Source organism: Ailuropoda melanoleuca, chromosome 2 (assembly GCF_002007445.2).
Source record: "Ailuropoda melanoleuca isolate Jingjing chromosome 2, ASM200744v2, whole genome shotgun sequence".
In the NCBI taxonomy this organism is placed as follows: Eukaryota; Metazoa; Chordata; class Mammalia; order Carnivora; family Ursidae; genus Ailuropoda; species Ailuropoda melanoleuca.
This window is the reverse complement of record NC_048219.1, coordinates 142313730-142339418: the sequence shown is the minus strand read 5'-3', so window position 1 is coordinate 142339418 and position 25689 is coordinate 142313730. Positions and strand designations below refer to the sequence as shown.

The following is a 25689-nucleotide window of genomic DNA, read 5'->3' as shown; positions in this document are numbered from 1 at the left end:
TTGAAGAATTGTTTGAGGCAGTATTTTGCATTAATTCTGGTTTTAGTTTGCTGTAAGATCTAAAGAAAAAACTGTACTTGTTTCCATTTAGCAGCAAATAGGAAACACAGAACTCAAAATTCTACAAAGCACATTTTCCTTACCCTCTTTGTGTTTAAAAAGAAAGAAACCAGAGGAGCATGTGCAGTATGAGATTGTTTTGCATTTTTGTTTTTACATCACCAGATTAAGTATAATGAAACCCATCTGCAAATTATAGGAACTGCTCATTGGTTTTTGTCAAGGACTGTAGTATGGTTTTTCCCCTTCTTCTACAGTTTTTTTTTAAATTTCAACAAGATATACAGAAAATTAAAAACCTTGTCTGTTATAAAGTTTTGTTTGAGCTTTTTAAACTGAGTGATTAGCAGAAATAATGACCCTGTCAGCCTTAATCACATTAAAATGTGGTTAACATCATTTAATTTTTTCCACTTAATATGCAAAAATTTCCAGTAGATTTGCAGTGAAGGCCATTGAAATTCCATTAGAACAAGAATAAAAATTTCAGGCATCATTTATTCAGAGAAGGAATAAAGGTCTCGATTGAGAACTGCTGAATCTTTCTATTAGAGACACTATGAATCATTACATTGAATGTACCGTACATTTCGATAGACCTGTGTCTGGCTTTTTAAATGGTTGAAAACCATGTTTTCTCTCTTTTTCATAAGGAGAAATAAACTAGAATTGCGTAATTTTATAAATATCTGAAAGATTACCGAATGTTTTATTTTGTACTACTTCAGTCTGTTTAAATTTTGAGTAGGAAGTTATTTATGTCTGAAAAACAAGATAATGGAAGAATTATTTTAACATGGAACAAACTGCATAGCCAACCCAGAGAATGGACAGGTTGTGTCTTAAACAGTTGTTTTGGTATATGCTAAGTAAGAAATTTAGAATTAAGAATCAAATGACACCAACTCTTTCCCAAAGTTCATAGCTTGTCATTTGTCAAGCTTCAACTGATATGTTATGCTGCATTAGCTATGTATGAATTAGAACCGAAGAACACTCTGGTTTCTATTAGTGTTTATCCTTTTATGCTCATTTTTGATATTTATTTGTTGTGATGTATTCATAGAATAAAAAAGTAAGAAAAGCTTAATTTTGTTTTAAGCAATTAAGAAATGCCTACCATTTTTACTTTCTTTGGCATGTTTGCATTTGCCAGTATCCTGTAAAACTTACATTGTATGGAATGTTTCTCCCCCATTTAAAAAAAAAAAAAGAAAGAAAGACTGTTACTGTATATACCTGATAAGCGGAAATGGTTTTCTGGAACCATTCCTATCTCGCGGGTAATTAAGTAATTATATAGTGGTGTGTGTGTGTGTGTGTGTGTGTGTGTGTGTGTTTTAATTTGTATTTTGTTCCCAAACCATATGAACCCATTATATAATTGCACTGTGTATACTTTGTAGTGAAAATACCATTGGAAAATTCATCAGGGAAAGTGTTCCATGTGTGCTACTCAGAGTATATGAATTTCTCCTTCCTCTTATGTTTCTATGTCTGCAGAAATGTGAGAACATTTAATTGTCAGCCCTCCTTATTCACCACATCCCTAGCCCCCACCATGGTTGGCCCCTGTGGCCTCCTCAGAAATACCTTCCCTGACTACTCTGTCTAGAGTTATCTCCCAGACTCCCTTTTGTTCACAGCATCGTGTGTATTTACTTCAGAGCACTTATCACAAGATATATAATCTTGCTTATTTGTCTTTCTGTCTCATGAGAATTTAAATTCCAGGAGAATAAGGACCATGTCTGTATTTTCTGCATTTTGTATCTCCAGTGCTTGCCCTCAACTCAGTAAGTACTGTGGACCGATTTAATAGCTGGCTGGATGAAATCAGTTGAATGTATCCCTTATGTTTCAACACTGACTTTTAGTCCTCATTGATAGAAGTATCTAGATCAGTGGAAGTCCTTCTGTTCTAGTTAGATACATCTAAGGTTTAGCGTACAGGTATAGCACACAGGTGGATGAACTCTCTATCCCAGGGGCAGCAATGTTCTGTGGTATGTGTTACGTGGTAAGTATTTCCAGTTTTGAGGACCACACAGTCTCTTGTAGCTACTCACCTTTGCTGTTAGACTGTGAAGGCAGCCTTGGACAGTATGTAAATAAATGGGCATGCCAGTGTCGATAAAACTTCACTTATGGACACTGAAATTTGGATTTCATATAATTTCACTGTCACAAAATATTCTTCCTTTTTTTTTTTCATTTTTGAGAAATCATTTTAAAATGTAAAAACTGGGGAGCCTGGCTGGCTCAATTGGTAGAGCATGCGACTCTTGATCTCAGTGTTAGGTGTAATGATTACTTAAAAATAAAATCGTTTAAAAAAATGTAAAAGCTGGTCTGAACTTGCAGGCCTTACAAAAATGTACGGTAACTTGCTGACCCCTGGTCTACGTACTTAGCCAAAGACAACCTTTTAGTTGTGCACATATATCTCCATTCATCTACATCTCCTCTTTCTCTCTCTCCTGTATCATCAGTTTCCCCCCCACCCCCCCATAGATGTTTCCTTTCAGTATATTAGCTTGCTTTTATGTCTCCAGTCTTTAGAACAACTTATTTTGGCCCCACATTCCTTTTACACTACAGCCTTTTCTCTTCTTCCTCCTTAAAAAAGCTATGTACGTAGTAAATGAAATTACACATGTAAGATGCCTGCCAATTTCTCCTTTCCTTTTAAAAGAAATGCAGTTTGGGGGCACCTGGGTGGCTCAGTCACTAAGTGTCTAACTCTTGATCTCAGCTCAGGTCTTGATCTCAGTCAGGGTCGTGAGTTCAAGCCCTGCATTATGCTCCACACTGGGTGTGGAGCCTATTTTAAAAATAATAATAATAATAATAATAATGAAACAAGAAGAAACTAGAGAGGGAGACAGACTGTAAAAGACTCTTAATCTTAGGAAACAAACAAGGTTGCTAGAGGGGAGGGGGTGGGGGGATGGGATGACTGGTGATCCTCATTGGGGAGGATATGTGTTGTAACGAACACTAGGTATTATATAAGACTGATGAATCACAGATCTGTACCCCTGAAACAAATAATACATTATATGTTAATTAATTGAATTTAAATTAAAATAATAATAAGTGAATGAATGAATAAAATAAAAATAAATGAAATTTTATAGTAGTATTTTTGTATTACTTCATTTGCAGATTTCTCTTATTTAAAGGGAAACTAATATGGAAAATATATTCTGAATAATATTTTCTTCAATGCGATATGACCCTCATGTTGTTGGGGGGGGTCTATAATAAATGAAAGTATGCATGTACCTGTCTCTGTCTTTTTGTCTCTGACCCTACCAGAATAAATTTTCTTTAGAAACTTGATGACATTCTCTTCTGCTTGGGTTTTGGGCGACAGGTATATTAGCCTTTCACTTCTAGTCTCTTTACTGATTTTCTCTGTGCTTGGCCATGACTCTTCTCTTCCCTAGGGATAGTAATTGAAGACTCTTTTTCACTTTCCCTCTGTGCTTATACCTTTGACTCTAACTTATATGTGCAGGTGGTTCTCAAACTTCAGTGTGCAGCAGAATCATCTGCAGGATTTATTAAAACACAGATTGCTGGGGTGCCTGGGTAGCTCAGTCAGTAAAGTGTCTGCCTTCGGCTCAGGTCATGATCTCAGGGTCCTGGAGTCAGATTCCTGCTCAGTGGGGAGTCTGCTTCTCCCTCTGCCCACCCCCCAGCTTGTGCTCTTTTTCTTGCTCTCTCTCTCTCAAAAAAAATAAAGTCTTTAAACACACACACACACACACACACACACACACACACACACACAGAGCAACACAGATTGCAGGCCCCACTATGGGAGTTTCTGAGTCAGTAGGTCTGGGATGGGGTCTGAGATCTGTCAGGTCCAAGAAGATCCCAGGTGATGCTGATGCTGCTGGTATGTGGATGTTGTGTTGAGAAGTGCTCCTCTCTGCTAATGATTTGCAAATCAGCAGCCTTAGTTTCTCCTCTTAGCCCTTTTCAAGTTTCATTACTATTGACTCTCAACAAGCAGTCTCCACTTGGCTTATTCCATTATCATTATTAAGCTTTATATATATAAAACTAAACTCCTTATTTTTTCCTGTAATACATCCACAGTGGAATCTACTTTTAACTTTCCTCTTGGTTAGTAATACTAGCACCCTCTGAATCTTAAGTTCTTCAAATAATTTTAACATATCTTCTTTCATATACCATATTCAATTAATCATAGGTTCCATTTTTTTTCCTTCTAAATCTGGCCCTTATTCATCCTTTTCTCTTCAGTTACACTGCTCATCAACCAGGACGAAAACCTCATCACCTCATTTTTCAGTTAGGTGACAGCCTCCTACCTTATCAGCCTTGACACTTTAGCTTCTTTTCATCTGCAGAGCATTCTGATTTGCCTTAAGCAGATCACTGTGCCATTTTCTCATTCCATAATCCTTCATTGAAACATAGGAGAGTATTGGGGCGCCTGGGTGTCTCAGTCATTAAGTGTCTGCCTTCGGCTCAGGGGGTGGTCCCAGAGTCCTGGGATCGAGCCCCACATCAGGCTCCCCCACTGGGAGCCTACTTCTTCCTCTCCCACTCTCCCTGCCTTTGTTCCTTCTCTCGCTGGCTATTTCTCTCTCTGTCAAATAAGTAAATAAAATCTTTAAAAAGAAAAGAAAAAGAAACATAGGAGAGTATCTTCACAACTTGGTATAGCCAAAGATCTCTTAGATGCGATACAGAAAACACTAACAATAGGGGTGCCTGGGTGGCTCAGTCATTAAGTGTCTGTCTTTGGCTCAGGGCGTGATCCCAGGGTCCTGGGATCGAGCCCCGCGTCAGGCTCCCTGCTCCACTGGGAGCCTGCTTCTTCCTCTCACTCCACCTGCCTATGTTCCCCCTCTCGCTGGCTGTCTCTCTCTCTTTCTGTGTCAAATAAATAAATAAAATCTTAAAAAAAAAAGAAAACACTAACAATAAAAGAAAAAATTGGACTTCATCATAATGAATAACTTCTCTTCATCAAAAAACATTGCTAAGAAAGTGAATAGACTAGCCACAGACTAAAGAAGAAATATATTTACTACACATATATCTGACCAAGGACTTATGTACTTAAAATTTCTATAAATAAATAATGCTGTGACCAATTACCCAATTTTAAAAATGGACAAAAGACTCAAACATACACTTTACAAAAGAAGATACATGAATAAACATGAAAGTAGGTACTTAGCATCTTTAAGTCATCAGGGAAAGGCAATTTAAAAAACCACCACCAAATGTGGACAAAGAAGTGGAACACATTTGTCATGTATTACTGATGGGAAGATAAAATGGTACAACCACTTTGGAAAATTGGCAGTTTCACATAAGTTAAGCATACATCTACCCTGTGATCCTGTAATTCCTAAAAGAAATGAAAATATATGCTCATATGTTACAAATGTTTTTGTTACACAAAATAATAGCAGCCTTATTGGTAATAGCCTAAAACTGGAAGCAACTTACATGTCTGTCAGTAGGAGAATGGATAATTAAATTGTGACGTATTTGTACTGTGGGAGTCATACACCTCACCAATAAAATACCACAGAGCAACACGGTGAGGCAGGAGTGGGATTGGCTGGAAAGGATCATTAAGGGAACTTTTCTGGAGAAATAAAAATCTCTTTATCTTTGTTGAGTTGATGGTTACATGCGGATATAAAGTTTTCAAAATTCATCAAACTGAATATTTAAGATCTGTGCATTTTATTCTTTGTTAATTATACCTGAATAAAAAATAAATTAAAAAAGACCATCAGTGCTTCCTTGTTTCCTATCAGGTGTGTATCAGTATACATAAAAAATACTTAGATCAACCTGGTAAGGCTGACTTGTTAAGCTCTGTGAAGACAAGGACAATGTCTGTCTTCTTTATTACTACCAATCCACTATTTTGCTAGCACATAAGTCAGTATTTGATAAATACTTGTGTGAGTGGATAGTCTTAATGAGCCATGAATATTTTTCTACCTATTTTATAATGCTTATAATTATCATATACCATGCTATTGTATCAATGTACTATATTTTATCCAGATCACTTGTGTTTTCTATTGAGTTTATTTGACCTCTTTTTTAAAAAACTTAAAATTAATAAGGTACAGTGGACATCCTTGCAGCCATTCAAGAAAGTACATTTCCTTAGCCTCAGTCAACACTGTTATTGTTGTTTTAATCTTTACTAATTTGATAGACAAGAAGTGGTATATTATTTTTATTCTTTTGACTACAGTATAAAGATAGGATTTTTTTTAAGACTTATTTATTTGAGAGGGAGAGTGTGTGCAAGTGGGGGAAGGGTCAGAGACAGAGGGAGAGGGAAAGTCTCAAGCAGACTCCCACCGAGCACAGAGCCCCATGACACAGTGCATGATCCCATGACCCTGAGATCATGAACTGACCTGAAATCAAGAGTCGGACACCCAACCAACTGAGCCACCCAGGCGCCCCTAAAGATAGGGTATTTTTAATGACTGCTAGACTATTAGAGAAAAGATTTATCTCCCCTGGAAACAAAATAAAAAGTGGGCTTAAGTCAATTGCATAACATTTAGATTCTCATTTATAATTATTATTTTGATGTATTCTAAGAGCAGAAATCTTAAAGTAAGAGAAACCACTCAAGAATGTGTATTTTATTGTAGTATGTCATTAATTACTTTTGGCAATTTCTTTGAAGGGAATTTATTTAAAACGGTAGATATATGTAGCGGGCAGTGTGTCACTGTGGTAGAGAGAAACTTTTGAAGGGGGAACAGGAGTAAAGGACTAAATGTTTAATCAATTTTGTCTCTCCCAAAATGGCCAGGGAACAGGGAGTGACAAGTCTGAGTAATACTGGTTCAGAAATTGTAGCAGGGTCAAATATGCTTCCTACTGCTTTACCTTAAATCTGTTTCTTGTGTGATATTCGTAGCCCTAAATAATTTTTTGCCCCTTCTTAGAAACTGGAGGAGAATCACTCAGCAATGCTTTTAATGAGTAGCAAACTTGCCATTTTTAATAAGCAGACAGGACAATATAAGGAGGAAAAGAAAAAAAAGAAATACCTTAAATAAATTTTGATGTGGTTAGCCCTTAGACCTGCCTTATCAGAAAATAGCCAGACCATGAGAGACTATGGACTCTGGGAAGCAAATGAGGGCTTCAGAGGAGAGGGAGGTGGGGGATGGGATAGGCTGGTGATGGGTATTAAGGAGGCACGTATTGCATGGTGCACTGGGTGTGATACACAAGTAATGAATCATGGAACTTTACATCAAAAACTAGGGATGTACTGTATGGTAACTAACATATCATAATAAAAAATTTTTATTAAAAAAAAAAAGAAAATAGCCAGACATAGATAAATCCAACACAGTTCTGTTTTGAGAAATTGTGTTCTGAACATTGAGGTATTTTAAAAAGACACAAGTTGTCATTTTTTAAAACTATTTTATATATTTATTTATTTGTTTGTTAGAGAAAGAGAAAGAGAGAGCACAAGCAGGGGGAGCAACAGAGGGAGAGGGAGAAGTAGGTTCCCCACTGAGCAGGGAACCTGATGTGATGCGGGTCTCCATCCCAGGACCCTGGGATCATGACCTGAGCTGAAGGCAGATGATTAACTGAGTGAGCCACCCAGGCGCCCCCACAAGTTGTCATTTTTAACTTTCTAAATAATAATTACGAATATATGTTGAGCACTTACCTTGTGTCAGATACCATGTTGAGCATTTTACGTGCACTTTCTCATTTAATCTTCACACCAGACTTCTGAAGTAGATGCTATTACTATCTCCATTTCTAGGTGAGAAAACAGACTTTAGAGAGGTTCCATGACATGGCTTGGGATTCCTCCTGTCTGGCCCCAGTGCTCTGTAACCATATTCTGTACTGCCTCCCTTAGCAGTACTTTAATTATGAGAGTGCTTTAATCATGAGATTCCTTTCATTGAAATAAATTAACTTTTTTTATTTACAAAAATTCATTTTACACAAAATGTCAGTAAAATAATGGACTCTGGCTTATTTTTACTTATTAGAACAAAGTACAAGCTATGAAACAAATTTTGGTAGATGTGATTCTCCTGTTTTTGGGTAAAAATATTCTATTAAGCCAGTTGGCATACTACTGATAGAGAAGTCACTTCTTTCTCATTTAACATGGTTCTATTTAGCACCTCTGAAAATACATGTTAATAAGAACTTACTTGCTGCGATTGAAGTTTGCGAAAGAGATCTTCCATAGTGCTTCTTGTTTCTCCTGGCCCCGAAATCCCTTTTCTCCATAGATACAGAAACAGAGACTTTGCCTTTTTTTACATCGACTATTTGCCTTGGTTTTGTATCCTTCTGTGTCTGTTCCTTTATGAAATTTACATGTATCCCACATGGTAAACAGAGGATTTAGATAAACAGGATCATGAGGGAATGGTCTCTTTTGTTAGACTATGGAAGCACCCTTCAGAGGCTGAATTAAGAACAACTTCAGGAGAAGGATCCATTTAGGAAAGGCGGTCTGTGCAAATGGATTCTGACATACACACCCATATTTATCTTTCCCTTGGGGGTTTCTTACTTTCTTATTGCCCCACAAAATTCCAGCTCTGTGATGAATAAAAACCCCTTTTCTGTTTCTCCCGTTTTAACTAAATTAACCTGAAAAAAAATGTTATAATTGAAAAGACAATTAAATGTATTAGTTTCTGTTTTTCTGAAATTTCTAGTTTTAATGAGGCCAAAATTTTCCTTTATTGAGATTGTGTACCTCCTCCCCATTTTTGCTGTGTCACATTACTTCCCCTATCATAACACTTATTATGCTTTTTTGTATTTATGTGTTTGCCTTTTTTTCCCTTACACCTTCTACCTCCTTTTTCAAAGTTGCACCCCATCTAGCATAATGCTTATATATTAGTTACCTGATATATATTTTTGCAATAATTGTGCTTGAATCTTTCCCTTTCAGTTATCTCCCTTTCTGTAAAGGACTGGTGAGGCAAGATTTCTTCCTAGAAATACATACCTGGTTTTTAAAAAGAACACTCATTCTTTATTCACAGGTAATCTAATAGTATTTTTAACTCTACAGTAACTATTGAGAATGACCCCCACCGATAAGCGATAGTAAGGTTGGGAACTAAAGTTTAAAGGCCTCTAATGTTCTAGCACTTTAATACTGACATCAACCTGTGAGGATAAGTAGTTATTATTTGTGTTACAGGTGATTAAACCAAGGTTCAGGAACCTTAAATGGCTTTTCCAGGATCTTATAGCTAGTATGCAAGTAAGCTGAAATTTGAGTTGATATTTGCCTTACTCCAGAATTTCTACTTTTTGTATTGATCTCTGATCTCTCTGCAGGAAGGTCAAACATTATAGTATCACAATGTGCAGAATATTAGCACTTTATTTTTCATCTTTAAAATCTCAGTTTAGCTTTTTTAAAAAAAATTTTTAGATAATTAGCATACACAAAATTCTCCCTTTTAAAATACACAATTCAGTGGGTTTTAGTATATTTACAATGTTGTGCCACCATCACCACTAATTCCAGAACATTTCATCACTCCAAAAAGAAACCCTGAGCCTATTAATAGTCATTTCCCCTTGCCTTCTCTACCTAACCCCCGGCAACCACTAACCTATTTTGTCTATCTGGATTTGTCCAATGAGGATATTTCAAATAAATTGAATTTTAGAATATGTGGCCCTTTGTGTATGGTGGCTTTTACTCAGTATGTTTTAAGATTCATCCATGTTGTAGCATATATCAGTACTTCATTTCTTTTTATGTCTGACTTACATTTCATTATATGGATATACAATTTACTATTGCCCATTTTTTAAACCTTTTTTTTAAGTTCTATTTATTTAAGTAATCTTTATACCCCATGTGGGCTCAAACTCACGCCCCCGAGATCAAGAGTCACATGCTTTTCCGACTGAGCCAGCCAGGCAACCCTGTTGTCCATCTTTTAAATTATAACCATTGTAGTGGTTTTGGAATGGTATCTCATTTCCATTTTGATTTGCATTTCTCAATAATTAGTGATATTGAGCATCTTTTCATACACTTGTTGGCCATTTGTGTATCTTTCTGGGAGAAATGTCTGTTCAAATCCTTTGCCCATTTTAAATTGGATTTCTGTCCTTTTATTACTGAGTTGTAAGTTATAATTATTATTGAGTTTTAAAAATATATATTCTGGCTACTAGGCCTTATCAGGTAAATGAGTTCTAATATTTTTTTCTATTTTATGGATCGTTATTTCACTTTCTTGATAGTGTCTATTGGTGTCCAAAATTTTTAATTCTGATAAAGTCTAATTTATTTTTTGTTTGGTTGTCTGTGCCTTACATGTCCTATCTGAGAAGCTATTGCCTAATCCAAGGCCATGAAGATTTCCACATATTTTCTTCTAAGAGTTTTATAGTTCCAACTCTTACATTTAGGTCTTTGGTTCATTTTTATTTTTGTTTGTGGGTGTCCACCTGTCTAAGCACCATTTGTAGATTGTTCTTTCCCCATTGACTCGTTTTGGTACCCTTGTCAAAAATCAGTTGACTATAGGGCATCCTGGGTGGCTCAGTCATTAAGTGTCTGCCTTTGGCTCAGGTCCTGGGATTGAGCCCCACATTGGGCTCCCTGAGCAGTGGGAAGCCTGCTTCTCCCTTTCCCACTCCCCCTGTTTGTGTTCCCTCTCTCGCTATCTCTATGTCAAATAAATAAATAAATAAAATCTTTTCTTAAAAAAAAATCAATTGACTATAACACAAAGTCAGCAACAACAAAAAACAAATAACCCAGTTAAAAATGGACAAAGGGTTTGAATGAACATTTCTCAGAGAAGATATATAAATAGCCAATAAGCACATGAAAAGATGCCAGTAGCACTAATCATTAAAGAAATGCAAATCAAAACTACAATGAGGGGGTACCTGGGTGGCTCAGTCATCAGCATCTGCTTTCCACTCAGGGCGTGATCCCAGGGTCCTGGGATCGAGCCCTGCATCGGGCTCCCTGCTCTGCTGGATGTTGGTAAGGATGTGCAGAAATTATAACCTTGGTGCAATGTTAGTGGGAATGAAAACCAGTATGGAGATTCCTTTAAAAATTAAAAATAAAATTACTGTATAATCCAGCAGTCCCACTTCTTGCTATATATCCCAAAGAATTGAAAGCGGGACTTTGAAGAGATATTTGCATATCCATGTTCATTGCCTCATTGTTCATCATAGTCAAGAGGTAGAAACAACCCAGATGTTCATCAGTAAATTAATGGATAAACAAAATGTGGCATATACATAAAGTGGAAATATTATTAAACCTTTAAAAAGAAGGAAAACCACTGAATTGTTTTGGAAAACCACTGAATTGTTTTGATACCCTTGTCAAACATATAATTGACTAGGAGCACCTGGGTGACTCAGTCGGTTGAGCATCTGGCTCTTGGTTTTGGCTCAGGTCATGATCTCATGGGTTGTGGGATTGAGCCCTGCATTTCAGCAAGGAGTCTGCTTAAAGATTCTCTCCTTCTGCCCCTCCCCCCACTTACACACACTCTCTCTCTCTAAAATAAATATATCTTGGGAAAAAAATTAATTGACTCTAACAAACTCAACATCAAAACCCTCAACCCAATTTAAAAAGGGGAAAGGACTTAAATAAACATTTCGACATATGCTGCAACATGAATAAATACTGAGCACATTATACTAAGTGAAATAAGCCAATCACATAAGACAAAAACTATGTGGTTTTACCTACAGGAAGTGTCTAAAGTAGTCAAATCATAGAAACAGGAGAATGATGGTTGCAAGGGACTGGATTTGGGGGAGAAATAGAAAGGTTTTGTTCAGTGGGTATAAATTTCAGTTTGCAAAATGAAAAAGTTCTGGAGATCGTTACACAGTAGTGTGAATATAGTTAACATTACTGAACTATACATTTAAAAATGGTTAAGATGGTAAATTTTATGGGTTTTTTGCCACAGTTAAAATTTTTTAATCAATTGATTGTAGGTGTAGGGGCTAATTTCTGAACTCTCAATTCTATTGCATTGGTCTCTATGTCTAGCCTTATGCCAATGCCACATAGTCTTGATTACTTGACACATAGTTTTATAGTAAGTTCTGAAATAGGGAATAGTGAATCCTTCAATTTTGGAGGTTTTTTTCAATATTATTTTGGCTATTCTGTTTTGGCTTTCATTTTTCATATGAATTTTAGGATGAGCTTGTCACTTTCTACACAAAAGGCAGCTGGAATTTTCATAGAATGCATCTGTGAATCAATTTGAAGAATATTGCCATCTTTTTTTTTTTTTAAGATTTTATTTATTTATTTGACAGAGAGAGAGACAGCCAGCAAGAGAGGGAACACAAGCAGGGGGAGTGGGAGAGGAAGAAACAGGCTCCCAGTGGAGGAGCCCAATGTGGGGCTCAATCCCAGAGCACCAGGATCATGCCCTGAGCCGAAGGCAGACGCTTAACGACTGTGCCACCCAGGCGCCCCCATCTTTTTTTTTTTTAAGATTTATTTATTTGAGAGAGAAAGTGAGCAAGGACAACCAGGTGTAAGGGGCAGAGGGCAGAGAGAGAAGCAGACACCCTGCTCTGAGCAGGGAGCCCAATCTGGGGCTCGATCCCAGGACCCCGATATCATGACCTGAGCCAAAGGCAGATGCTTAACTGACTGAGCCACTCAGGTGCCCCAAGAATATTGGCATCTTAACAACATTCAGCCTTTCAGTCCATGAGTATGAATGTCTTTCCACTTAATTTAGTCTTTAATTTCTGTCAATGATGCTTTGTAATTTTCTTATACAAGTATACTTCTTTTGTTAAATATGTTCCTATCTCAGGTTAGTTTTTATCATTTACAATACCATTATAAATTTTAGGCCAATATCAAAAAAGACTTGATACTAAAGTTTTCATCATGTTTATAGTACTGTGTTTCTTTGGCACACTACCACTATGACATATGTTTTGCAATTCATGCTCTCTCCCTCCCACCCCCATCTATACCCAGTCTTATTCCAAGCATCTTCTCCTCCACCTTTCCCAAGATATTAAAGGTTTTGTTTGACTTTCTTCATCTTCGTAAGTAGTCTAGATATGGAAGTCTCATTTCTGATGCCATCTACATTCTTAAAAAATTATATTTGTGTTAGTTAAGTCTTGTGACTCTCCCTATAATGTATGTTTTGATTATAGATTGCATCAACCTGATGTCTTCTTCTTTGTACAAAGGTGGAATGAAAGATACTTATCTCAGAGCCCAATGGCCAGAAGTAATCTCGTATCTATAGGATCATAAAATAGGAAGTTTTTTGCAGCTAACTGTTTCACAGTCTCAAGCTACAAATACTGGTTTCATACCTCATGACAACTATAATCACAGGATATTTCTATGTGTAATGTTTAAATCTAGAATGTAGAGATGCAAAAAAAAAGAGAGAGAGAAAGAGATTCAAGAACAGTGGCTATCAAAACAGTGCAAGGTGTTGTAAGGGTTAGGTGCAAATCCCATTTGCAGAGATCACAAATCTAGGTTTTCTTGTAGAGTCCTGGATTCACAGGTGGTCCAGAAACTGTATTTTGAGAAAATTGCTCTGTAGTATCAAAAATGTGCCCTCCTTGGGGAGCCTGGGTGGCACAGCGGTTAGGTGTCTGCCTTCGGCTCAGGGCATGATCCTGGCGTTATGGGATCGAGCTGCACATCAGGCTCCTTCGCTATGAGCCTGCTTCTTCCTCTCCCACTCCCCCTGCTTGTGTTCCCTCTCTCGCTAGCTGTCTCTATCTCTGTCGAATAAATAAATAAAATCTTTAAAAAAAAAAATGTACCTTCCTTGGGACCACTCAGTATGAACACAAGTTGTAACTTAGTAGCTTTGAAGGAGTAAGAAGCATGAGAGTTGGGGAACATCTTAAATTTTGAGGTGCTTTTGGTACATTCACAATAAACCTTGATGGTTTAGACTTGAATTATAGTGGTTGAGGCCACAGGTTTAACATGGGAATGAAAATAACTCCACTATATTGTGAATTTTGTATAGCCTTACCTGAACTAGGTATGCTTCCCCCACGCTCTGTTGGTATGATTTTTCACTTTGCCACTCTAGCTAATAAGCATGCATACTTCCAATGGCCAAGTCACCTATGGTTTACTAATTTCTAAAGGTTGACTGAAAGAACCGTATGTACTTCTGAATGTTCATTTACCTAATCTGTAAATTAACTTTCAACTTAATTCATTCCTATTCATTGATCCACCCAGCATCTAATGAGCATCCGCTTACGCCAGGCACCATTATAAGTGGGAATACTGCAGTGAACAAAATATTTTAAAAGTTCCTTGCCCTAATAACTAGGTAAGTGGATTCACCAGTGCTAGGTGGAAGACCATAAACATTAAGAACATAAGTGCTATGAAAAGTCTATGTGAAGGGATAGAGAATAACAGAAAATAGGAAGAGTTTTTTGTTCCTCTTTTAAAGATGGTGAACTGTAGGCAGCATCTGGGTGGCTCAGTTGGTTTAGCCTCTGACTCTTGGTTTCCATTCAGGTCATGATCTCCAGATTGTGGGATCGAGCCCTGTGTCGGGCTCCTCTCTCAGCAGAGTCTGCTTGTCCCTCTCCCTCTGCTCTCCCCTCCACACACACGTGCGCTCTCTCCCCCCCACCCCCTTCAAATAAACAAATAAAATCTCTTTTTTTAAAGATTTAATTAATTTGTTTATTAGAGAGAGAGAGAAAGACAACAGAACAGGGAGAGCAGCAGAGGGAGGAGCAGGTAGCCCAACGCGGGGCTCGATCCCAGGACCTTGGGATCATGACCTGAGCCAAAGGCAGATGCTTAACTGACTGAGCCACCCAGGAGCCCCATAAATAAAATCTTTAAGTAGAAAGATTGTATCTCTTGTTCAGATTCTGGCATATGCCATAAAATGGTAGTTTGCCATCTGAAACGGATCATCTACTCATGAATTTTAGAGTTGTTAAAAACAACAGAACTTTCTTCTGATGAAATCTGATGTGGAAATTCAACATGTAAGAGTGATGCAGCTGCGGTTGAAATACAAAAGTGAAGGGTCCTCAGCTTCCATGTTCCTTCATCTCTTTCCACCCTTTCCTCTCTTAGCGCCTTGAGAGCTCTGTTAGGGAACCCAGAACATGTGGAAAACCACTCATCAGTTTGCAGATGAGTCAGTTAAAGCTAAGAGTCCTTAAGTAGCTGCCCGCAGTCACTTAGCCAGTTATTAGCCTAAAGCTCTTTCCATCTTAACATCCATTCAGAAAATGTTTGAGCATCTGTGTCAGTGCTATGCTAGGAGAGTTCTGTGGATATATCCGGGAACAAAGAAAGACAAGTCCCTGATCTCAAAAAGTTTTTATTATAGTGGGAGGAGATAAGAAAAATAGTCAATTTATGGGGCGCCTGGGTGGCTCAGTCGTTGAGCGTCTGCCTTCGGCTCAGGGCGTGATCCCGGCGTTCTGGGATCGAGCCCCACATCAGGCTCCTCCGCTGGGAGCCTGCTTCTTCCTCTCCCACTCCCCCTGCTTGTGTTCCCTCTCTTGCTGGCTGTCTCTCTCTGTCAAATAAATAAATGAAATCTTTAAAAAAAATAGTCAATTTATAATACAGGGTGGAGTGTGGTAATAGCATCTGTCCATGTGGAAGCTCAGGGAAAGCTCTGCAGGAGCTGGTTTCTTAAATAATAAATTGGAGTTTGACCAGTTAAGAGGAGCCGCATTCATATACTTAAATGAAGATAACCCCAAAATGCAGTCATTATCAGGATCAGGATGCCTTCAGCTATAAATAAGACAGACCCTAGTACCCTAGTACGTCTCTAGGGTTGTTTAATTCAGTGTTCCTGGTTTTTGTTTTTTTGTTTTGTTTTGTTTTTTAAGATTTTATTTATTTATTTATTTTCTTACTAGAGAGAGAGAGTGCCAGAGGGGAAGGGCAGAGGCAGGGAGTGGGAAAGAATCTTAAGCAGACTCCCCTCGGAGCGCAGAGCCTGATGCGGGGCTCAACCTCACAACCCAGAGATCGTGACCTGAGTCGTATGCTTAACTGACTGAGCCACCCAGGCACCCCTCAATGTTCCTGTTTAATTCAAGATTGTGATATTATCAAGAAGAAGGGTTTTTCTCATCTTTCCGCACTTCCATTCTTTTGGTCACAAAATGGCTGCTAGATTTCCAGGGGTAATATCCAGACATAGTGTCCAGTAGAGACTCCTTTCTTTTCTCTGTTTAAGAGCCAAAGGACCCATTCAGAATCTTTTTCTAAAGCCCCTAGGAGGCTTCCCCTCATGCCCCATTGGCCAAAACTGGTTCACATGTCCATTCTCTAACCAGTTGCCAGCTCGAGAATGGGATTACTGTGATTTACTCAGACTAATTAGGTTTCATCCTGCTGTTCCCTCCTGTTTATTCATTGAAAGATTTTTTTTTAAACAGAGCATTTTTTGCTGAACATAGAAAATATTCCCATACAGTTGTTATGTGCTTATCACATAGAAATTAATTGCATATATGATCCTTTTTTAAGCACATTAAGAGTTTAAGAAATCCCAGAGTCACAGTGAGCTGAAAGTGTTAGGATAAGTATATCCCAGCTGTTCTAATTTGCTTTAAGGTTGTCTCCTTGTCATAACACCTATCGTTTCAGTTTCCTCATAACCTTCCAATTACTCCTAGGGTCAGAAATCTTGTTAATCCCTGAAATAGAGTCTGAAACCCAATTTTCATTTATTTGCTGCAAAAGGAATGCCCATTTCTCTAGGTTTTATTTCCTTTTATACACACACATGCACACACACACAGACACACACATAGTTGGATGTATACAAATGCCATTTTATCATAGTGACTGCAAAATAAATGGAGTTTTTCAGACAGTGGTTCTGTGAGGTCCTTATAGGGAATAATTTGTGGCATAATACTTGAAATTGGAGCAAAATACCCCATTTACTTGATAACAATTTAAATTTCACAAAGTTCTCTCTGTAGGAGTCACTTATAATATGAATCTAGACTCCAAAGCTAACTTACTACAGATGTTTTTCCAGGTATTGAAGCTTATTAGATATAAGAGAGGTGTAATTATGTCTTATAAAATAAGAAACTATTGACCATGTAGTAATTCTATCTAAATTAATTATTTTTACTGTGAATCTGAAACTTCTTAGATGTTGCGGGAGATTCACAGCAAACATTTTCCTTATACTTCCTGAAATTCTAGTGACTTTTTTCTCCTCTGCTTTCAAACTTAGAAGATGTAAACAGGAACTTTTTTGTTATTCTCACTCCCCTCATATCAGTGGATAGGTGGTCAACATGTGCTCAGTTACCAGTCGGTCTGCAGAGTTATCTCAGACATTTTCATCCTTTCAGTTAATGTGCCGTCATTTTCAAAGGCTTTAGTTCAGTGCTTCTGCAAGTTTGACATGCCTGTGAAATGCCTGGGGATCTTGTTAAAATGCAGATTCTGAGGTTCTGCATTTCCAATAGACAGCTGAATGATGTGACCACACTTTGAGGAACAAAGTTATATTCATTATCCTGTACAGTTCCATGAAATCAGACGAGAACAGGGAAATTTGAAGTCTGTTATGTACATCAAAGAGATGGGGATCTCTTTTGGTATAAGGATTAAATATTTAGACACTAATCCAATTAGACTAGAGTTTACTTTTTTTTGGTAATTCTTCTTCCTCTGCCTCCCCCCACCCACTGTCACTAACTTCCTTAATATCTCCATTCTAATAACTTTATTCAAAGAATTCTGAAGAGATGGGAATTTTGGATTTTCTAGAGCTCATTGTTTTAAACATTTTTAAACAATATCGTTTATAGGGTATATTTTAGTTTGTACATTGTATATTAATTTTAGTATTAATAATTCCAGTGTTATTTATTGTCATTTGTGAAAGAACTGTCATTTGTCATCCATAAGAGGATAATCTTATCTTCCATAGCCTTATTTCTTTTTCTTTTCTTTTAGAACACTGTAAATTGACATTAATTTTCAGTGATAATGTTTGGAAAATGGAAAAAAGGAATGTGATATCTTAAAGTCATTCTTTGGTACTCTGGGGAATTCTGATAGAAACGAGAGTAAACCTGCAAGGGAAGAGACTAGAAATGACCTCAGTGTTTTTCAGCGCCCCCTGTATTTGTGGTACATCCATACCATGAACAACATGAGAAGAACTAACGTAGTAAAGGTCAAGTCCTTAATAATGTTGACTGAATGATGTTAAATCACTAAACGAACCAGCCCTAGATCCTCCTTTGTGAAGTTGCATCATTTTCTGAATATTGACGTATGGTTCTTGCCAGCAGTTATATTCAGTCAGAAGCAAAATGTTACTGCTGATTTTTTTAAAAGTTAAGACCTAGATTCACACAGAAAATTATGTAGGTTGTATATAAGAATCTAATATTATCATATGTAACAGTTTTAAAGATTTAAAATATAGTTTGATATTACAAACTAGAATGAACAGATTTGAGAGAGTTTTAATGTTCAGCAAAGATACTATAAGTGGTAATATAACTTGGCTTTAGTGCTGGGTTGAGCCATCTTTAAAGATTTTTAGAAAATATAATCAGAATTTAGTCACTAAGAGGTAGTTGCATGGCTAGATGGACATGAAGTGTACAAAAGAGTTAAAGTTCTTATTAAAGTATGAAGGGTTTTTTTTTTTTGAAGTTGTGTTTATTTAAGTAATCACTATTCCCCACGTGGGGCTCCAACTCATAACCCCCAAGATCAAGAGTTGCACGCCTTCCGACTGAACCACAGGTGCCCCTTAAAATATATTAGAGAAAGTTATCTCAGGAGTTTAAGTTGCAAGAATTTAGTTTTATGTAGAGCATCAAATAGCACCATTGGGCTTGTCCTATTTCCCACTATAAAGGTAAGAACTGTTTTGTGAAACCTGTGTCAGTTGGATATGTGTATAAAAATAAGCTGTCTGTGCACCACATGTTTGAATCAAGTATAAAATCTATTTCTTCCGTTGGGTAATGTTCAAAAAAAGTTTGAAAGCTGTTGTATTAGAACACAATAGAATGGGAGATTTAACTCCAGTATGGAGAGCTTTCAGTTAGGATGGTGGACTGAGCCAGTACAGGAAGCTCCATTCTTGTTCTAAAATACAGAAACACCAGAGAAGATAACCAGAAAAGGAGGGTCTTAATGATGGTGTGTTATTTTTAGAACACACAGAGGACTTGAAAGCAAATAAGGGATTTTCTAGATGCCAAAAACAAAGAGGAAACTCAGTGAGAGTAGAGAGTGAAATCAATAGAGTATGGCCCTCAGGGGGGAAAAAACCCCAGCTTGTATATGGCCTAGAGGCCTTGGCGGGCATAGGAATGAATCAAGGCGTAGGCCCCAGACTGCAGGTGCTGGAATGAGGCTCACTAATAAAGCCTAGAAAAAGCAATCCTTCCCATGATCAGATACTACAAAACTTCCCATTCCCACCCCTTCGGGACAAGGAAGAAACTGCACTGTCAGGAATTAGAGACTAAGATGGCACTATAAGAGGTAGGGGGCCTTAATCTGCATTACCAATAACCTAGTGCAAAAACACTAAGCATTAAAATGATCCAGAGCCCACGACCCTTCATACATCTTTCCCTGGAAGAACAAGCATAGAACTATCCCATAGATACATTTCTAAACACAGGGGACCACAGACTCCCTTCAAACTTGAGTGCTGCTGCCAAATGACCATACGCTCCAAAACAGCACAGCACATACACAGGAACCAACTGTTGTGAGAGGCTGCTAGCTGATGATTCATGGTGGGAGGCAGAGTTTTACCCAAGAAACCAGAAGAAATTAGGGCAGCCCGGAAAGAACTTTTAAATTATCCTGTTTTGTTTTTTTTTTTTAAGATTTTATTTATTTATTCGACAGAGACAGCCAGCCAGCGAGAGAGGGAACACAAGCAGGGGGAGTGGGAGAGGAAGAAGCAGGCTCACAGTGGAGGAGCCTGATGTGGGGCTCGATCCCACAACGCCGGGATCACGCCCCGAACTGAAGGCAGATGCTTAACCGCTGTGCCACCCAGGCGCCCCTAAATTATTCTGTTTAAAATATGGAATGGGACTAAGAATTTATTAAATGAGTAAAATATTACTTTAAAAAAGCAGGTAGATTTGAAAGAGAAACAAATAGAATTTTTAGAAATAAAATTAGGGGTGCCTGTGTGGCTCGGTCAGTTAAGCATCCAACTCTTGATTTTGGTTCAGGTATGATCTCAGAGTTGTGGGATTGAGCCCTGTGTTATGCTTGAGATTCTCTCCCTCTCTCTCTGCCCCTTCCCCCCAAATAAATAAATCAATCTTGGTGGGGGGGAGAAATATGTGCACATGCTTTAAAAAAAAGAAATAAAATTAGTATCAGGGAAAAGAAATACAAACAATGTAAATGAACTTTAGGAAAATCAAATTATGAAATCTGGAATTTCAAGACTTGCTAGGAAGGTCAGATTATAAGAGCAAAGGTAAATTTGAGACATGATCTTTTGGAAATCTAATACTAACTTAAAGATCTCATTCTGCCCAACAGCCTTACATCACAACCTGCCAGTGTATTTCAAAGTGTGATCCTTTTAGTTTTAAAACTGATTGTCCCTGCTTTGTCCCCTTGCTATGGAATCATTACCAGAGAGAAAAATACGACTTATGCCAATTCTTCTTTCCATTTGTCATTCATAAGACTTTAGGGAAGTCAATGTGGCTCTGACTCCTTATCAAGAAAAAGATGGATCCCCTTGCAATAATCTGTATAAATTTGCAAAATGAGTATTATCAAAGTCTTTACAGTTTAACTCTGTGGGAGTGTACTGTCTTTACTGTTTGTCTCCCCTCATATAATTTGATATTCTATGACAATATCATTATCATTTTATTATTTTGGTTTCTAACAATTGGATAGTTTTCTTTAGATATTTGCTGACATTTGTATATGGAGATTATTATTCAGTTACTTTGACAGAATGTACTTGAAATTGTTTTTCTAGTAGTGGTACTGAGCTCAACTTTGATTTTCCATATTCCTCATATGCCAGTAGCACACATTTTTAGATGACTAACTATAGTTTGGGGTATGGTTTGTAGCAATAGAATAGACATTTTTCTGCAAAAGGTAACTGGTCCCAATGGGGTTCAAACTTGTGATCTTGGCCTCATTATCACACTTTTGTAACCATCAGACGTAATAGATTTATTTTATGTATTTCAGTCTGTAATCTTGAAATTGAGTACTATTTTTTATTACCCAAGGTTTATTTCAAATAAGTAATTAAAAATCACTTTGGGACATTTCTCACTTTTGTTTGATAGTAAAAGTAACAAAAGTAAAGCAGACAGCCAAAGAACCTAGCTCACTTTTCATCTTCCCTGTGTTTTCTATGACAGTGAAAGTCACAAAAGTGAAGCTTGCAGGCAAAGAGCCTAACTCACTTTACGGAGAGTGCTCCGGTACCTTTTTCTTTTAGTGAGGCTATAGCAGGTCTGATGTCAGTCACTTTAGAGACCTTTAGACCTCAGTGCTCATTTATTGCTAAAATGTACCAGCTCTGCTTCTGCATTATGAAGATCATCTGTCAACACTTTGAGATATTCTCCTTTGTTATTAAGCTTGTGATGCTCTACACTGTCAGGTTTTTTGCCAATTATAGTTAAGGTACAATGGTGTATTCACCAGATCAAAGTCTCACATTGGCGGTAGAGGAATGATTTGTAAGTCTTTATTCATCTGAATTGTACAATAGAACACCTGAGGAATGCAAATAATCCCTCTGAGGACTCTGCAGGAAAGGCTGTTAAAATGACAGGGTAGAACTATTGTTATTCTGAATTGATGTTTTAGCCAAAGTAATTATTTCTTATCTTGTTGTTTCATAACAGTTCTGGTTTTATTAGTTATGTTGACCATATTTATGAAGCAAAATGTGTATGATATTTTTATATTATCCTTCTACCTTGGCTTGTTTTATTTCATTTTCAATGAATCTGTATTTGGTATGGAATCTTTATACACACACACACACACACACACACACACACACACACACTTGGCTCTGTTGTGTAATAAACGTATGTTACTAAACCATATCGTTTTGTTTGAACAGTGTAAGTCTGTGAAGTAACTTAGAATCTCATAATGTTATTATAGGCAGAAGTATCTGTTTAAATTTTCCCTTTTTTGGGGTGCCTGGCCGGTTCAGTCTGTGGAATGTGCAACTCTTGATCTCAGGGTTGTGAGTTCGAGCCCCACGTTGGGTGTAGAGATTACTTAAAAAATAAAATCTTTAAAAAAAAAATAGCAAAAAGAGAAACAAATTTTCCCTTTTTTCCTTAACCAATCCTTTATAATTTTGGATAAGAAAATACCTGGTGTGGATTTCCTATTTTAAAGGACAAATACTTTATTCCAAAATAAATCTTAGGGATTGGTCCATTCTTTCAGGATGTGACCAAAGGAAAAAAAATCAAAACTACTGATAGTATTAAATAAGTAAATTACAGGCTAACCTTATATAACAAACATGTACAAACTATTATGTGAATTTTTCATTCCCTTATCCTATCCTAAATCCTACTTGGTAGACCATATTCCTAATTTTATAATAACTGATCCCCTGCCATTTTCTTTGATAGGTGAGTTTTGGTGAATTTGTGGTTTAGTTTTTGTGCTTCTTTTCCCCTGTTGCGACACTTACATTGATTATTTAAAGAATTCCTGCCACAATTTTTTGTCATAATAGCTATTAAAACCTTGGTATAGGGGAGCCTGGGTGGCTCAGTCATTAAGCGTCTGCCTTTGGCTCAGGGCGTGATCCCAGGGTGCTGGGATCAAGCCCCACATCAGGCTCCTCTGCTGGGAGCCTGCTTCTTCCTCTCCCACTCCCCCTGCTTATGTTCCCTCTCTCTCTCTGGCTGTGTGTCTCTCTGTCAAATAAATAAATAAAATCTTTTTTAAAAAAGAAAAAAAAAAACTTTGGTATAAATGTGGGAGGCTCATAGAACTATATAAGACTATGGTATGCAGTAATATTTTTAACATAAGTTTCTGTGAAATCTATATTCACTTCTATACTTCCAGAATCATAGGCATAGGGATGCCTGGGTGGCTCAGTCAGTTAAGTGTATGCCTGGGTACTGGGATCAAGCCCCGCATCAGGGCTCCCTCTCCTTCTGCCCCTACCCCCCCCACCTTGTTCTCGCTCTCTCTTTCTCTCTCTCAAATAGATAAATAAAATCTTTAAAAAAAGACAAAAACAAAGAATCATAGGCGTATAATCTGTGATTATCTGAGAATGAAAATTAGCTATAGTAACTACTGTTATTAGTAACACTAATAATCATAATAGTAATGCTGTTTACTGTATGCCAGGGATTACTTTTCCAGGCTCATTACAATATAATGTGTACTACAATTGTCTCCTTTATAGGTGAGGAAACTGAGGTTTAGAAGGGTTTGATAACCTGCCCAGGAATAAAGAGCTAACAAAGTAGTAGTAGAATCAGAGTCTGGTTAATGTATTCACTACACTTATTTCATTTATGTTCTAACTACTGCTTTGCCAGAACAACCCATAATCTGGAAGGAAAAAAAAATGACTCAAAAACATCTTTTCGGGTAACAACTTGGTGTCTGTTCCCTGATTGCGCTTTCCAAACCCTTTGTGGTTAAAGGAATTTATTTCCTCTGCAGTTCTCTTATTTGTGCTCCTGCAAAAGTAGGAACAGTGTGGATATAATCAACTAGGTTTGTAAATGTGCATTTCTGGCTGTGTTTGTTTTGATTAGCCAAAATCTCCCTCAAAGACAGGTAAGCTCTTGTTAGTCCAAAAGGGAACTGACCTAGGCATATAAATATCTGGGTGGAACAAATGATTTATTTGGCAAAAACTCTTCAAAATTAGCTGGCACTTCTTAGGTGTGGTTCCTATACAAACAGAACTTAATGTTTTTGCTTCTTAAAAATTTACTTGGTAAAGTAAGGAAAATAATGAATCATAAAATTGAGGTTTTCAAGGATATAGGTGTTAACGCTGAACAAATTTAGTGTAACTTTAAAAAGTTTTATAATATTTGTATAATGGTTCGTATAGATAATGTGCTAAAGTAAAACTAGGTTACAGTAAAATCTTATGGCGGATACCTGAAGCAATTGCTGCCTGTTAATGCCTTGACCTTGGAAAGCTATACACAAAAAGATGGCATCATAAAACCGTGCAATTCTTATGAATATGTATGTGCTACTTGATAATAATGAATGTGGTACAGTCATGCATGCACTACAAGATAATGTTGTGCCCTTTTTTGTCTACAGGTTGATAAAAATTAAAGAGTGGGTGGACAAGTATGACCCAGGTGCCTTGGTCATTCCTTTTAGTGGGGCCTTGGAACTCAAGTTGCAAGAATTGAGTGCTGAGGAGAGACAGAAGTATCTGGAAGCGAACATGACACAAAGGTTAATTAGCATTCATTTTCCCTACACTTTATTATCAACTATTTCCTTGCAGTAATTTAATTGCTTGCGCTGATAGAATAATAAATGACAGAGTAATTACCATTATAAAGAGGGAATCTTCTCCTTTCTTTACCATGAGACAGAGTGAAAAGATTTATTTTAAATTAAGTTTTTAACTGTCATCTGTCATCTCTGTACAGTGTTTTAATTATAACATAGGTATTAGTTATGTATATTTTTGAGAAGGAATGATCGCCAAAACTCTTTCGTCATGTTCAGTGGGGGAGGGGAAAGGGTGAATCAGTTGCCTTAATTTTTTCTGAGTAACACTAATATATTGTTTAAACATTGGATTTCAATCAAATAATTTTGCTTTCATGACCCACGTCCTGGAAATAATTAATATTGGAGGAAAATTGTCATAGAATGGGTAGATCAGATTTTTCTTTTTTTTTATAGTAAACAATTAAAAAAGATATATTCAGACTAATACAATTAAAACCAATTTTAGAAGGGATTTTTAAAGAAACAGTTACATGGTTTCAGGCCTCTTCAAGTGTGTTATGAAAGATGAATGGTCATTTACCAATATCCATAACATTTCGGCTTGAAATGAATAATTTTAGCTCTATACTGATCTCTGGCACAATCAACTTATATGTTGAGTGAATTTGTTTCATTTTATTTCAGCGCTTTGCCAAAGATCATTAAGGCTGGGTTTGCAGCACTCCAACTAGAATACTTTTTCACTGCAGGCCCAGATGAAGTACGTGCATGGACCATCAGGGTAAGATTCATACTTATTCATCAGCTATATCCAGTTCCACACTATTGAATTCAGATTGATATCACTGACTTTGAAGTTTGTCATGGTGGCGGTTAGCTAGTCATTACAGATGAGGTTTTTGTCCAGGATAACTTTAATTATTTGTGAGCTGCTGAACAGTGAAAGTGGAGCGGCATTGATTGAGGCAGGTAACAATTGATTCTGCCTATTACATAGTCTGAATTTCTTCATCCTGTAGAATCTGTCTACCCTCCTCCTGTGGTCCGAGATAAGACGCACCAGTATTGTGCTTGCTTAATCT

At 37.2% G+C, this 25689-nt stretch overlaps 1 protein-coding gene across 1 annotated transcript in view; it reads left to right on the top strand.

Moving 5' to 3' along the window:
* OLA1 (Obg like ATPase 1) overlaps positions 1 to 25689 on the top strand; it is a 178654-nt gene that overhangs the window by 147254 nt on the left and 5711 nt on the right. Inside the window, exons 8-9 of the mRNA XM_034654754.1 lie at positions 24461 to 24601; positions 25292 to 25388. Of these exons, the coding sequence (XP_034510645.1) occupies positions 24461 to 24601; positions 25292 to 25388 (238 nt within the window). The remainder of the gene's footprint in view (positions 1 to 24460; positions 24602 to 25291; positions 25389 to 25689) is intronic.